The sequence below is a fragment of the Protopterus annectens genome, chromosome 2.part0, assembly GCF_019279795.1.
Source record: "Protopterus annectens isolate FY-2018-M chromosome 2.part0, PAN1.0, whole genome shotgun sequence".
In the NCBI taxonomy this organism is placed as follows: Eukaryota; Metazoa; Chordata; order Ceratodontiformes; family Protopteridae; genus Protopterus; species Protopterus annectens.
In genome coordinates, this window is record NC_056728.1 from 325754118 (window position 1) to 325767432 (window position 13315).

A 13315-nucleotide genomic window follows, 5' to 3' on the forward strand; every position below is an offset into this window, starting at 1 on the left:
AAAGGTACATACTGTACCAGCCATGACTTATTTCTGCCATGTTCCTGATCATCTGAACATCTTCTTCCTCCATGGTCGAACTAAGTCTAAGGCTTCCCTAGCTAATCTTTCTATTCTCTTCCATATTGGCCAGAACCTGCTCTTAGTGTTTGATCCTCCAGTGTTCATTTGTCTTTAAACAAATCAGCTCCATACTTTTCATTTCCTTAAACTTTCATTGCAGCACTCTCTTTGAATTAGTTAGTTTTTTTTTTTTTTATTTTTATAATGGCTTTAGTCTTTAGAATTTCTGTTTCACTAAAACAGTTGTACCTACTGTGTGAGTATCTCTGGCCTGACCATCCTATCAATCTCCTCTTGGATTTCTTCTAGTTCCATATTTTGTTTTCTCAATCTTTTCTGCTGTCTTCTGATATTTTCCTGCATTCTGCTTCAGTCCCACTTCTGCAGAAGCCTTCATCTTGTCCCATCAAGTGACACCCATGGTTTCCTTGTCTGCATGGTTCTCTGCCAGAATCTGTTGCATCCCTGTCTTTAGGGCTCCCCCCTCACTCTTTCCTTTCTGTTTCATCACATCCATCTGCTACTCTCCCTGTGCTCCCATCTTCCATATGATGACTAGGGTGTCCGGGTGTTTTATGATGTGGCTCCGTTACCTGTCTCTATACTTGTTATCTTCTAAGTCTGTTCCTCTCACAAATCAATAGTCCAACCTGCTGCCCTGGTCCTTTCACCTCTCAAGAAATTAAAGTGCTTTTCTCTAAACACATTCATTCAGTCTCCCTCTTCTGTTTCTCCTGCTATTTTTTTTTACACCTTAGGTACTGTGTTTCCTTCTCTCACCCTTCCTGTCTAAGCAGTCATCCAGTTTAGCATCCTGCTCAGACACTATCAACTCCTTTCCTTGGTCTATTGGTCTATTGTAATGTAATATTATGCTTCAGATATGTTTAGAAAAGACACCCTCCATTCTATTGGTCTATATATATTTCCTGTGTTGAATTTTGTTTTTCCACCACCTCAGTCTAGATTATCCACCTTCTTTCTCAACTTTTCTTCACCTTATGCTCCTATATATCCATTTCCTTCCTAAAAATGATTGTCTATATCTTTCAGAAACATGTTTCCTCGTAGACAGCTTCCCCCCCCATCTTAGCTACATTTTCCCTACTATCTTTCATTGTATGTGATTCATGAATACTGTTTTGAACTCACACTGCTCCGGTATCTTTGTACTCCCCATTTTTAATTTTGAATGCTGCAGCAGTCCTTTCTTAGCTGTTGTTTGATCACTTGTTTTCCATTATTGTTTGTTTCTTCTTCATACCATTCTAATATTCTAATTCACTCCTCTTCTTCTTCTTCTTCTTCTCTTTCGGCTGCTCCCATTAGGGGTTGTCACAGTGGATCATCTGTTTCCATTTCTTCCTGTCCTCTGCATCATGCTCTGTCACACCAACCACCTGCATGTCCTCTCTCACCACATCCATAAACCTTATCTTAGGCCTTCCTCTTTTCCTCTTACCTGGCAGCTTCATCCTTAGCATCCTTTTCCCAATATACCCAGCATCCCTCCTCAGCACATGTCCAAACCAATGCAATCTCACCTTTCTGACTTTGTCTCCAAACCGTCCAACCTGAGCTGTCCCTCTAATATACTGATTCCTAATCCTGTCCACCCTCGTCACACCCAGTGTAAATCTTAACATCTTTAACTCTGCCACTTCCAGCTCTGATTTCTGCCTTTTTGTCAATACCACTGTCTCCAACCCATAAAACGTAGCTGGTCTCACTACGCTCTTATAGACCTTCCCTTTCACTCTTACTGGTACCCATCTGTCACAAATCACTCCTGACACTCTTCTCCACCCATTCCACCCTGCTTGTACTCTCTTCTTCACCTCTCTTCCACACTCACCATTACTCTGAACTGTTGATCCCAAGTACTTAAACTCATCCACCTTCGTCAGCTCTACTCCCTGCATCCTCACCATTCCTCTAGCCTCCCTCTCATTCACATACATATATTCTGTTTTAGTCCTGCTGACCTTAATTCCTCTCCTCTCTAGAGCATATCTCCACCTCTCCAGGGTCTCCTCAACCTGGTCTTTACTCTCACAACAGATCACAGTGTCATTTGCTAATATTTAGAGTTTCCTAGGGGCAGCTTTCCAAGTGCCTAGCTAACTTTACCCCATATCATAATGTGCTGTCTGTGCAAAACTGCCCTTTTGTGCCACCTATTACATTGGAATGCATCACTGGCTGCTCAGAGCTCAAATAACTTTTGATCGTATAATTTTGCTACAGCAATCCACCTCCTTCTCCACTCATTCTGTGCTTTCCCATACTCCTTTCCCTTCTTCTTCGGGGATATTGCAGGCTTTCATTTAAACTGCCGGATAGCACCTTGGTGCATCATTCAGTCTAAGTTATTAGATGCACTATTTTAATTGTTGATTGAAAAAGTTACACAGGAAACAGTTCATAGACTTAAATTTATATGTGTATCTGTGTCAGTTCATGTGCATAATTGTATTACTGTGTCAGTTGTGCAACTCCACTCATTGCTAGGACTGCATGTGTTTTTGTAGGTTTACACCCTCCAGGTCAAAAAAATTAAAAGTGTAATCACAGTGTAGCTTGTATTTAATACTGCTGCAATCCAGAGATGCATGTCACCTAACAGTTAGTGATTTTAAGTCTATAAAAAAAGAGAGAATGCACAAATTAGTGAATCCTCACTTGTGTGAGTCTGATTTGTTTGAGTTTAGTTTTATATAGGGTAGGTAATCAGGAGTCTGCAAGAAAATTAATGTTTGAGTAAAGTGATGGCTGTGAAGATGTGTAAGTTATAGTAGTTGGTGTGAATATGCAGGTGTTCATAACTTAAGGTTAGAGTCGGGGTTAAGTAAAGGGATAGATTTGGTGTTGTGCATGTTTTGTGTTACCTGTTTTCTATGCCCTTTTGTCTTGTATAATGGTATAGTTAGGCAAAGGGATTTTAGTAATGGCAAACTCCCTGCCTACTTTAATTATATGTGCTAATTATAACCATAACCCTAACCCTACCTGTGCCCCTAACCCTAATCCTACACATTACATTACTAAAAAACCTTTCCTAATAATATTACTACCAAGATGACACTTGATCTCAGTTTTACAGCTGGAGCATACGGAAAAAGGGCTTTTATTAGTGGGAGAGGAGTATTCAGTGTTTTGTTATGAGTCATTTAGTGTTTTGTGAATCTTTCTTTTTTGTTCTACCATTTGTGATTCTCTCTTTTGACTTTTCTACCTTCCATGATATATATATATATATATGTATAAAGCACTTTGCTATTTTTAAATATTGAAATCTCGTATTTCAGTATCTCAAGATGAAAATGCCGAAATTGCAGTTGAGCCAAACTGCACTTGATCGAATTTGAAGTGTCGAATTCGCACTTGTGGTGAAGCGGTATGTGGGATTTGCTGTGTTTGTAAGGTGCAGTGTGCTGTGGGATATAGTTTGCCTGCTGTTGTGTGGATATATATGGAGATTCAGGTAAGTGCTGTTTTTTTAAGGGTTTTAGGTAGGGATTTAAGTGTATGTGAGTGTGTTGGGAAGTTTTAGGAGTAGGTTAGGGTATCTAGGTAAGAGTGTAAGTGTGTAAGTGTTGAGAGTGGTGGTGTTTATACGTATGTGGTGTGTGTTTGTGCAAGGGGAATATAGAGTATGTAGTGGTGGGTTTAGTGTCTTTGGCTTTTTAGTGCGACCTCGGAGTTAGTATATATAAGTAGCGGGGGTGCAGGGGGGCTTGCTCCCCTGCTTATATGTAGTGCAGGTTTGTATATTTGTGTGTGTTTTGTTGGTTTGTTGTAGTGTGGGGAGGAAGTTGTATGTTTGTTTGTTTGTGTGGTGGAGGGTGTATTTAAAAGTCGTGATTTTGAATTTCGCGCTTTTGGGGTTTCAGTATTGGGAATGTTAAACTTTATAGTCTCGAGATACTGAAATTCCAGATTTCAGTATTTCGAGATTATAAAGTGAATCCGTATAGATATATATATATATATATATATATATATATATATATATATATATATATATAAATAATATATATATATATAAATAATGTGTGTGTGTGTGTGTGTGTAAGTTTACAATTAAAATGTGGAATAGCACTTACGCGAAACTGGGATGGCTAAATGCGTGTTTTTCAGTTTCTATAATTCCAATCCAGAAATGTTTGAAGCTTCATTAGCGAATGGTTATGTCTTTTTGCTAATATGGGATTGACATTCTGATAACAGATTGCATTACAGTGGAGATCGGGAAATTTATCCTTTTCCTCATTGTACCGTGTTGGAATATATAATATACAGAGAGTGTGGAGGGGGCAGGGGCTTGCACCCCTGCAAAAACATTACCAGTAACATGGAATTTCAACACTGGATCGTCCTGTGTTCGGTTCAAATGTCGATTCCATGATTACCATTTCTGACATTTTGGTAATTCTGTATTACAAAATTTGGTTAATGAATTCAATCAAAAAGTGGAAACTTGTTTTGATTTTCTACATTTTGATAGCAAACCATATATGTATATATATATATATATATATATATATATATATATATATATATATATACATATTCGACAGATACACACACAGACATGCACATATGATTCACTTATTTTTTCATGTGATTTCTTATATCTGGTTTAATAAGAATTATTTTCCTTCACTATGCAGGTTTTTAAGTTAATGGAATATAATTTACTTAATTTTGCTACCATACTAATGTTTTGAATTGCTAATTATGCCATTCCAATATTTTATTCAGAATTGAATTTTTCTGAAAAAGACAAAGAAAACATAATATGATTCTTAATGAAAGTAGCTTGTTTTTAAATGATCAGTGGTAAAGTTGTTTACTAAATATTTTTTATTAAGATTATTATTTGTATGTTTTCAGAGGGAAGAAGAAAAAGGACACAGCCTGCGTTTTGCTCTAGGAACTGGAATACGACCAGAAGTGTGGAAAACTTTCATTGAACGTTTCCATCCAGTCAAAGTGTTGGAAATGTATGGTTCAACTGAAGGAAACATAAGCTTTTTCAACTTCACAAGTAAAATTGGTCCTGTTGGACGTGGTGGATTTTTTGCCAAGGTAAGATATAATATGCTAATATTGAAATTCTCCATTGTGAGAGAATTGATGTGATTTCATGAATACTTGGGAGGGTCAAATCTCATAAGATAGCATGCGGTTTCAAGTTGCAGTGTGTGTAGAATATGAGCTTTGATTGCACCGATTCAAGGAATTCTAGCAAGTGAGTGTCTCTGTATCATTTTAATGACTACAGTTTTGTATAAATATGAATACATCAACGCTTTGCTTAGAGATTGTGCTGCTATCCATTTAATAATTATCACATGTCAGAACTAATACTATGTGGTTTGTTTAATCGTATGTGTGAAAATTACGGTCATATTGAATACTACATGCATAATACATTCATTTGCAGTCAAACGCATTCCATCAAATGAATGCACTCCAATCTTAAATTGTGTTTCTCACCCTCCTCCTTCTAGAGTTGCCTCATCTTTGTATGCTGATCTCTATTGTTATTTCTTTCCCAGTCTGTCAAGAATAGTCCTCTAAATCATGTATTCTGTTTTAGTGTACAGGTCTTGAAAAACTGCAGCAACCCACCTTAGCTTTTCTACCACACACACACACACACACACACACACACACACACACACACACACACACACACACACACACACACACACACACACATTGTATCCCAACATCCCATATCTCATATCTGCTGTCTTTCCTTTAACTACTCGTATTGAGTCCCTCCCTGCTATCTTGATGGCACCCATGTCCACACTGTTCCATGTTCACATCTTTTCTGTCATGTTTGTGTTGCGCATGTAATGTTGTACACTGCACACCACAGGCTGTAAAAGCAGAGTTTGTAAGACAGGCTGGTAGTTCAGCTCCTTCTTCATGATAAATCACACTGAGACTGTTCAAGTAGGAATACTAGGTTTTCTGTACTGATCTAATCATACTTGTTAGTTACTTTCATTTGTGTGCATCACTTCTGTTGTCATTTAGGTAATGGGACAAACAACCGTCTGATGCATAGAATTTTTGAGTACATTTGAATACACAGATATAAAGTGATTCAACCCTGGAATAGTAAGACACTGCTGCAATTCTTCACTGTGTTTCATCTAAGTATTTGCTATGTAAAAGATAAATGTGCAATAAAAATGTCATAGTGTACTGTAACATCTAACAGATTGTGGCATTGTACCAGAAGTAGATAAAGTTTTGTTCCTAATGTGTACAGTTGTGTGTTCCTTAAATAGTTTTCACTGAAAATTGGGAGCGTTAAGCTCCATGATGCCATTGCTGCCATATGAGGTCACATTACTATATATATAAAATTTATGAAGTCAAATTCTTCAAAAATGACTTTGTACGTCAGTTATTTGTTTTGCCTATACAGTATATTGAAATGGAATTATCCATGGTCTGCATCAAAACACATAGCTTAACTGCAGGGTGCATATATAAATCATCTACAGTGTTATTTGGGTTTTAGGGAAATGTACAAATTCCAATTCTGAATCATTGATGGAGTCATGTACATGCTGTTATGAAGTATTATGCATTATCTGCCATTAACTATAATAGTCACATTGTCACCAACTCTGCATTATTTGTGAAGTCCCAGAGATGAGGCAGAGATGCTTGAATCTGGCTAACATACATATGTCAGTATTCTTACATGTAAAACTGCATGACATGAGGGATTTTAATGCAAATAAATGGAATTGTAGAATTATAATTTATGTGACAATTTCATCTTCTCCAATGATGAACATACTAAATATGAAAATAATGCTTTCTTAGATTTCATGCATATTTCACTGCCACTAAGTCTTATAACCAATTGTATCTTCCTCATACCCTTCCTCATGACACTCCTCCGTCGTACAGGAGAGCCGTAAATGTCAATCCTAAAGTAAATGGCTACCATCCCATTCAGTCAACCAGGTTATGTTTAAAAGAAGGTGATGAGTAGCACTGCTTAATGTGCAGGAGTAGCTTATTTCAGAGGTCTGGGAAATGCTAAGTTATAAACCTGTCCCTCAACCATATCTTATTTATTTGTTGCTGAAGATTTCTGTCCCTGGTTATAGCACTGGTAGAGATATGGACTTGCAGAGGTACAGGAGATATCCAGGACAACAAGGTCTCTAATGGTACAGTGAGACAGAAATCTCCCCTCAAAAGTCTGTAAGACATATTCCTTTTGTTAGCTCAGGGATTTTAGGCTTTTCATCATTCTGGTTAGGAAACTTTGGGGTCTTTCTAATTATTTGATACATTTATTGAGATACATCCCAAATGGTGTTTTGTATTTTTTAAATTGTCTGATCAATGCTGCGTATAAGGGAATGATTACCTCTTTAGACCTTGCTGTTATTCCTTTGTGAGTCAGCTGTGCTAAATAAAAGAATTTCATGACAATTGATGCAACATGATAGTCATAAGAGGGTTATCAACCCAGTTGCTAGGTCCCTGACTACATTTTTATTTTGTAGTGGTATGTTGTCTATAGAACAGGAAGAGAGGAGGAGGTTGTCTACCAAAATTGACAATACTGCATTATTTAGTATTTTGTTTGAACCCATTTTTGTACATCAGCCATTTACAAGGGAGAGCTGATGCTAAGAGTTTGAGTATCAGAGGACAACTTAACAAAAATGTCATTATTCAGAGGTCTTAGCTGTCTGTGTGTAATACATAGATCCAGAATACTGAGTGTGCAGTCTAAGTTCTTGGGCTCCTTTATTGGACCTGAATGTCTTCGGGTTTTTGTCCTTGTGAAGAAGGTGTCTGGATCTACTAAATCATTTATAGAGTTTCTTTATTTCTTTTGTTGTAGACGTTATTTGTGCTTATAGACCACCAGGATGGTTGTTTTGAATTTCCCATGATACTTGGCTCTGGTAGGGAATTCTAGGTCTCTATGTTTTTCGAAATGAGTATGGAATTGCTACTGCATCACAGTGAGGGGATATGCAGTCATAAGTTAATTGTGATGTTTATCAGAGAGAAGGTTAAGAACGGCACATCAGTAGTCCTAAAATCCACTGGTGTTTGCAGCAGGGGCTTTTGTGAGTTTAAAGGAGAAGGTTATAGATTTGTGGTCAGACTTCACTAGGAAATGAAATAGCAGAGGATGTCTGCAAGAGGCAGTCATAATTTTAAGAATCACATGAAAAATGATGTGTTCTCTAGTAGGATTATTTACCAATTGATCACAAGATTTTTTTATTTATTAACTCTAGAAATGCTTATGCATATACTACATTGGAGGTTTAGCTATCCCAGTTAATTGAGTTAAAATCATGCAAAATAACACAATTTTTGATAACAGGATGCTCATTATGAACACTTAGAAATCTCACATGCTCATCAGGGGTCAAAGGTGTTGTTTTGTAACAAGCTATTAGTTAATACTTAATCCTATCTAAGCTGATCTGTAGTTCAATGAAGTAAGTTTGTGTGTGTCCCTAAGGATCTTCCTGGAAGTAGTATGATCCTGGACAAATATACAGACTCTACCATAGTAGCCATTGGATCTGAAGGTATGAAATGTGCAAAACCACAGTACAGAGCGCAGAGCCAACTCATGGTCAAACAGGGTTCTATGCAGGGTAATTGACTGGGCCCATCCCACATCCATACTAATATCCCATTACTAGAGTGTCTCTTCTCAGTTACCATAAAACAGTGTTCAAACATATCAGTCTGAATATTATTTCTTCTTTTTTCTTCTTTCTTTCTTTTTCTTTTTTTTACTTTTACAATGATCATAGATACTTCAATGTAACCCAAACTCTTATTTCATATTTTACAGCAAAGTTTCAGCGGCTGGCACTATTGCCTCACAGTAACAGGTTCTCTGGTTTAATTCTCAGCTAGAGTGCCTTCAGTGTGGAATCTGCATGTTTTTCCTGTATTCGCATGAGTTTTCTCCAGGGACCCCAGTTTCTTCCCACATTCTAAAGACATGCAGTAGGTGGACTGGACACTCTAAACTGGCCATAGATGTAAGATAGAGTTTGTGTGTGCATGTGTGTGTGTGTGTGTGTGTGTGTGTGTGTGTGTGTGTGTGTGTGTGTGTGTGTGTGTGTGTGTGTGTGCGTGTGTGTGTGTGTGTGTGTGAGGGGGGGGGTGTTATAAAAGAATACGCTCTGTCATCCCTTTTGTTTTATAAACATGCTCAGTTATATTGATTCTTTATACATTTTATCCCTTTCCATAATCTTCTATTAAATTACTGCATATGGAATAAACTTGTAATCTTGTATTATAACCACACATTAGAAAATGTAAATACTTACACCGATATCGAAGAAGACAAAACTGAACTAATACCTAAGGAATAAAGAAGTTATTGTCTATTCTGATATATGCCTTTGCTATTGCACTAAACTGATCTTTATAACAACATTTCAAAATGTCTAAGGCAAAAGCATAAATCAAAAAACAGACGCTGATGTCCTTTTACAACAACAATCTTTGTTATTCCACCTAAGCTTCTCTTCATAGAAGAAAAACAAAACAAAATAGAACTATGTGAGGAAAGTGCATAAATCACAGACTCCTTTTGCTTTAAACAAGTCTTACCTCACTTATAACAGTTCTGTTGAACATTTTGTAATAGATTTAATTTCTAAGTTGGTTTATATTGCACTGAAGTTGAAAAATCGCACTTAAACGTTGTGACGGATGGTATATGAGTAGTTAAGTTAAATTCATCATACAAGTCCAGCTTGTACAATCAGTGATTTCTGCCACTGCTTTTAACCCAGAGCCATCATCTTGTCTTTAAAGATATCTAAAAAGAGAAATCATTTGTTTTGGGGCAAAGTGACAAGATTCTGGGAACCATTATAATTGAAACAGTCAGGTTGCAAATCCAGGTGTTACTATGACAGCCTAAGTCACTTAAAAGCAAAGAGAGAAGCAGGACCTAATTCAAGCTTATAAATGGTGATAACTACATATACAGTAAATATTATTTTAAACTTCAATAAATACATCATCAACATGAACCAGCAATTTTCAATTTTCAACAATATGCATAAATTAATACTTAACTAGAACAGTCTACCACAACTATAATTACTGGCTGTTTGCTTGCTTAATGCATATATGAGCGTGCGCGTGTGTGTGTGTGTGTGTGTGTGTGTGTGTGTGTGTGTGTGTGTGTGTGTGTTTGTGTATGTATGCATACATAGGTTTACTATCAAAACATCAAACATCACAACATAAACCAGTCAAAATTACAGTTTAAATGTTTGATGTGCTGCGTATTAATTAGCTGACATTGCTGAATTGAAATACCGAGCCTTTCGAATTTGGCAATTTTTTGATGTCAGCCAGAATATACTTACCTGCCACAACATACCTGCTTGCTTTCCAGCAGTGTGAATGAATGGAGTTCAGTCCTGTACAATGATAGAATTTATGTTTTTGCAGGGGGGTAAGCCACCCTGCACCCACATGTGGGGGCTGCACCCCCCACACCCCCTGCAAACAATATATCCCAACTCCAAGATCACACTACAGTGAGGAAAAGGATAAATTTCCCGATCCACACTGTACCGTTACCTCTATTCGTAACATCAAACACATATCATTGAATACACAGTGGCATTTGGTGCAACAGTCACTCAGAGAATTGAAGGTCGGTAATACGGGAATCAGTCAACTGACATTTGACATTCCCTTATTCACAGAACCTTCATTCTTCATTTTGATGGTAAACCCAGACATATATATATATATATATATATATATATATATATATATATATTTTTTTTTTTTTTTGGGTATAGACACAATTTCTTCTGGTACATTTTATTTTCTACCTTGTATGTCTTGGTGTACTACCTGAAGAAAAACATTATACCTCTGCCCTAAACGTATCTTTCCTTATGGTGTTATTTGTGCTTGGTATATATGTAAATACAGTATTTTATTTTGGTTTAGCTATCCTACCAGGATTTGAATCATTTTGTGATATTTTGTAAAAAGCACTTAGAACAGGATGAACCTAAAGCCATAGCTGTTTGGGTTATATTTGCCTTAACTAAGTCTAATTATGCTAAAGTCATTCTAGTTGCTCTGGTTTCAAAGTCAAAGTGTTGAAATCTGGACTCGGACTGGTTTCCCACAACTTTTCAGACCAGAATAAGTATTTTTTACATTAACAAGGCTTAAAGGGGCAGTCCCAGAGATTTTTTGTTTTGATTCTGGTCTTTGTTTACATTTTCAGTCTGATTTTCTGAGCATATCCCAGCTTTGGCTGTGGGGGTCGGGGGAGGGGTGCTTACAGGAAGTTTCAATAGTCTTAGTCAAATTCCATCTAAAATTACAATTGTACTCACAACAGCTCTCATTGAGTCATTCATTAGTTTCACCTGTGCTTTTTATCCTTTATTATTTTTATTTATTTATTTATTTATTTATGTATTTATTTTATTTTACATTTGTTGACCGGGAAAGTCCAACTGGATATATGTCCATTTTCAGCGGAGGCCCAGGGAGAAAAGCTCCACATTCAATGCTAAGCAATTGTCTAAACAAATTTTAGTGACTCTTATACTACTAAAACTCAAATTACAGTTACATTTAAAACATACTTAAAAACAGATTATTTACAAGTACAGTCACAGAACATAACATAGCAAGGGTAGTGATTTGTTGTCAGGGCTAACAAATTCGTTAGGAAGAGTTCTTAAGAGAGAGAAAGAAAGCAAGAGGAATCCAGTAATGTGGACTTTAAAGTGATCAGTCAAGAGGAGACAGTGTCAGTCAGGATTTGAACATGGGCATAGCCATTGTGATTTTAGGAAGATTCTAAGTTGTTTTTTGAAGAGTGGAGTGGATGTCTGGGATGTTAGTTCTCTTAGAAGCTTGTTCCAAGAGTTGCCAATAGAGTTAGTAAACAGGCAGTCCCCAGATCTGTTGTTGGATTTTAGGGTAGAGACAAGTACTCTGTTTGCTGATCATAAAGTTAAAAGATTTTGATAGGGGCTAATAAGGTTTCTGAGTATGGGAGTATTTGAGGGATGATGCAGGATCTTGTGAGTGATTATAAGTTGCTGAAAAAGAAACTGGCTTTGCAGTTCTAGCCATCTGAGAAGTTTGAGATTATCACAGTGGTGGGTACGATATGGGGCATCAGTGGCAAATCTGGCTATGTTGTTGTAAGATGTTGCCAACTTATTGATATTGCTTTTGGAGAGGTTTGTATAAATTGGGGAGGCATAGAGGAGGGTATAGATTAGATGAGTTTGGGCAACAGTAGTCCTGGCTGAAGGTGTGAGAAAGGGTTTAATTCTGTACAGGGAACCAAGTTTTCTATTAACTGATTTGATAGTTAGGTTGATATGTGTGTCGAAGTTAAGATTATGATCAATTGTTACCCATAAAGTTTGGTGGTTATATCAGGGGCTATTTTGATGCCATTTTTAAATACGACTGTGAAGTTTATTGGGGGGGATTTTTGAGTGGGGGTGAACAAAAGTAATTTAGTTTTTTTAGGGTTCAGTAGAAGACAGCATTTATGGAACCAGTTTTCTACTAAGGAAAATATTTTTTGGGTCCTAGATTGAAGTTGGGAAGGTGAGGAGGTGGCACAGATTAAGGTTGAGTCATCGGCATATTGTATACAGGTGGTTTGTGGAAGAAAGGTTGTCAGATCATTAATGAAAATAGTAAAAAGGAGTGGTCCCAAAATCGATCTTTGTGGGACTCTGAGCATAATAGGGAGCAGAGAGGACAGTTCATTGTCCCAGAGGACTGCTTGTTGTCTATTTCCTAGGTAAGATTTAAACCATTTGACTGTTTGTGTATCTGATGAGAGAGATTTGAGTGTATCTATTAATAGTTCATGATTCACCATGTCAAACGCTTTGGAGAGGTCAATAAACAGAGCAGAGGATAGGAGATTTTGATTTCTATTTTTATTTATACAGTCTGTAAAAGATAAGAGAGCTGTGGAGGTGCTATGATACAGTCTAAAGCCATGTTGGCAGTCTACTAGAAGGTGATTTTGGAGGAGATGATTAAGATGTTGACGATGAATGCATCTTTCCATAATTTTTGCTATAGGTGAAAGAAGGGCTATTGGGCAGAAGTTTGAAAGCTCACTTGAGTTTCCTCCCTTGTGGAGTGGGATAATACATAAAACCTTCCAGATATTTGGTATGGAACATTCTGT

The 13315-nt window shown here is 37.0% G+C and overlaps 1 protein-coding gene across 2 annotated transcripts in view; it reads left to right on the forward strand.

Annotated features, from left to right (window-relative positions):
- The window catches only part of LOC122793085 (long-chain fatty acid transport protein 6-like), a 937264-nt gene that overhangs the window by 527987 nt on the left and 395962 nt on the right, over window positions 1-13315 (forward strand). For both annotated transcript variants that reach the window (XM_044060804.1, XM_044060806.1), the window contains exon 6: window positions 4960-5154. In XM_044060804.1, coding sequence (XP_043916739.1) covers window positions 4960-5154 — 195 coding nt within the window. The remainder of the gene's footprint in view (window positions 1-4959; window positions 5155-13315) is intronic.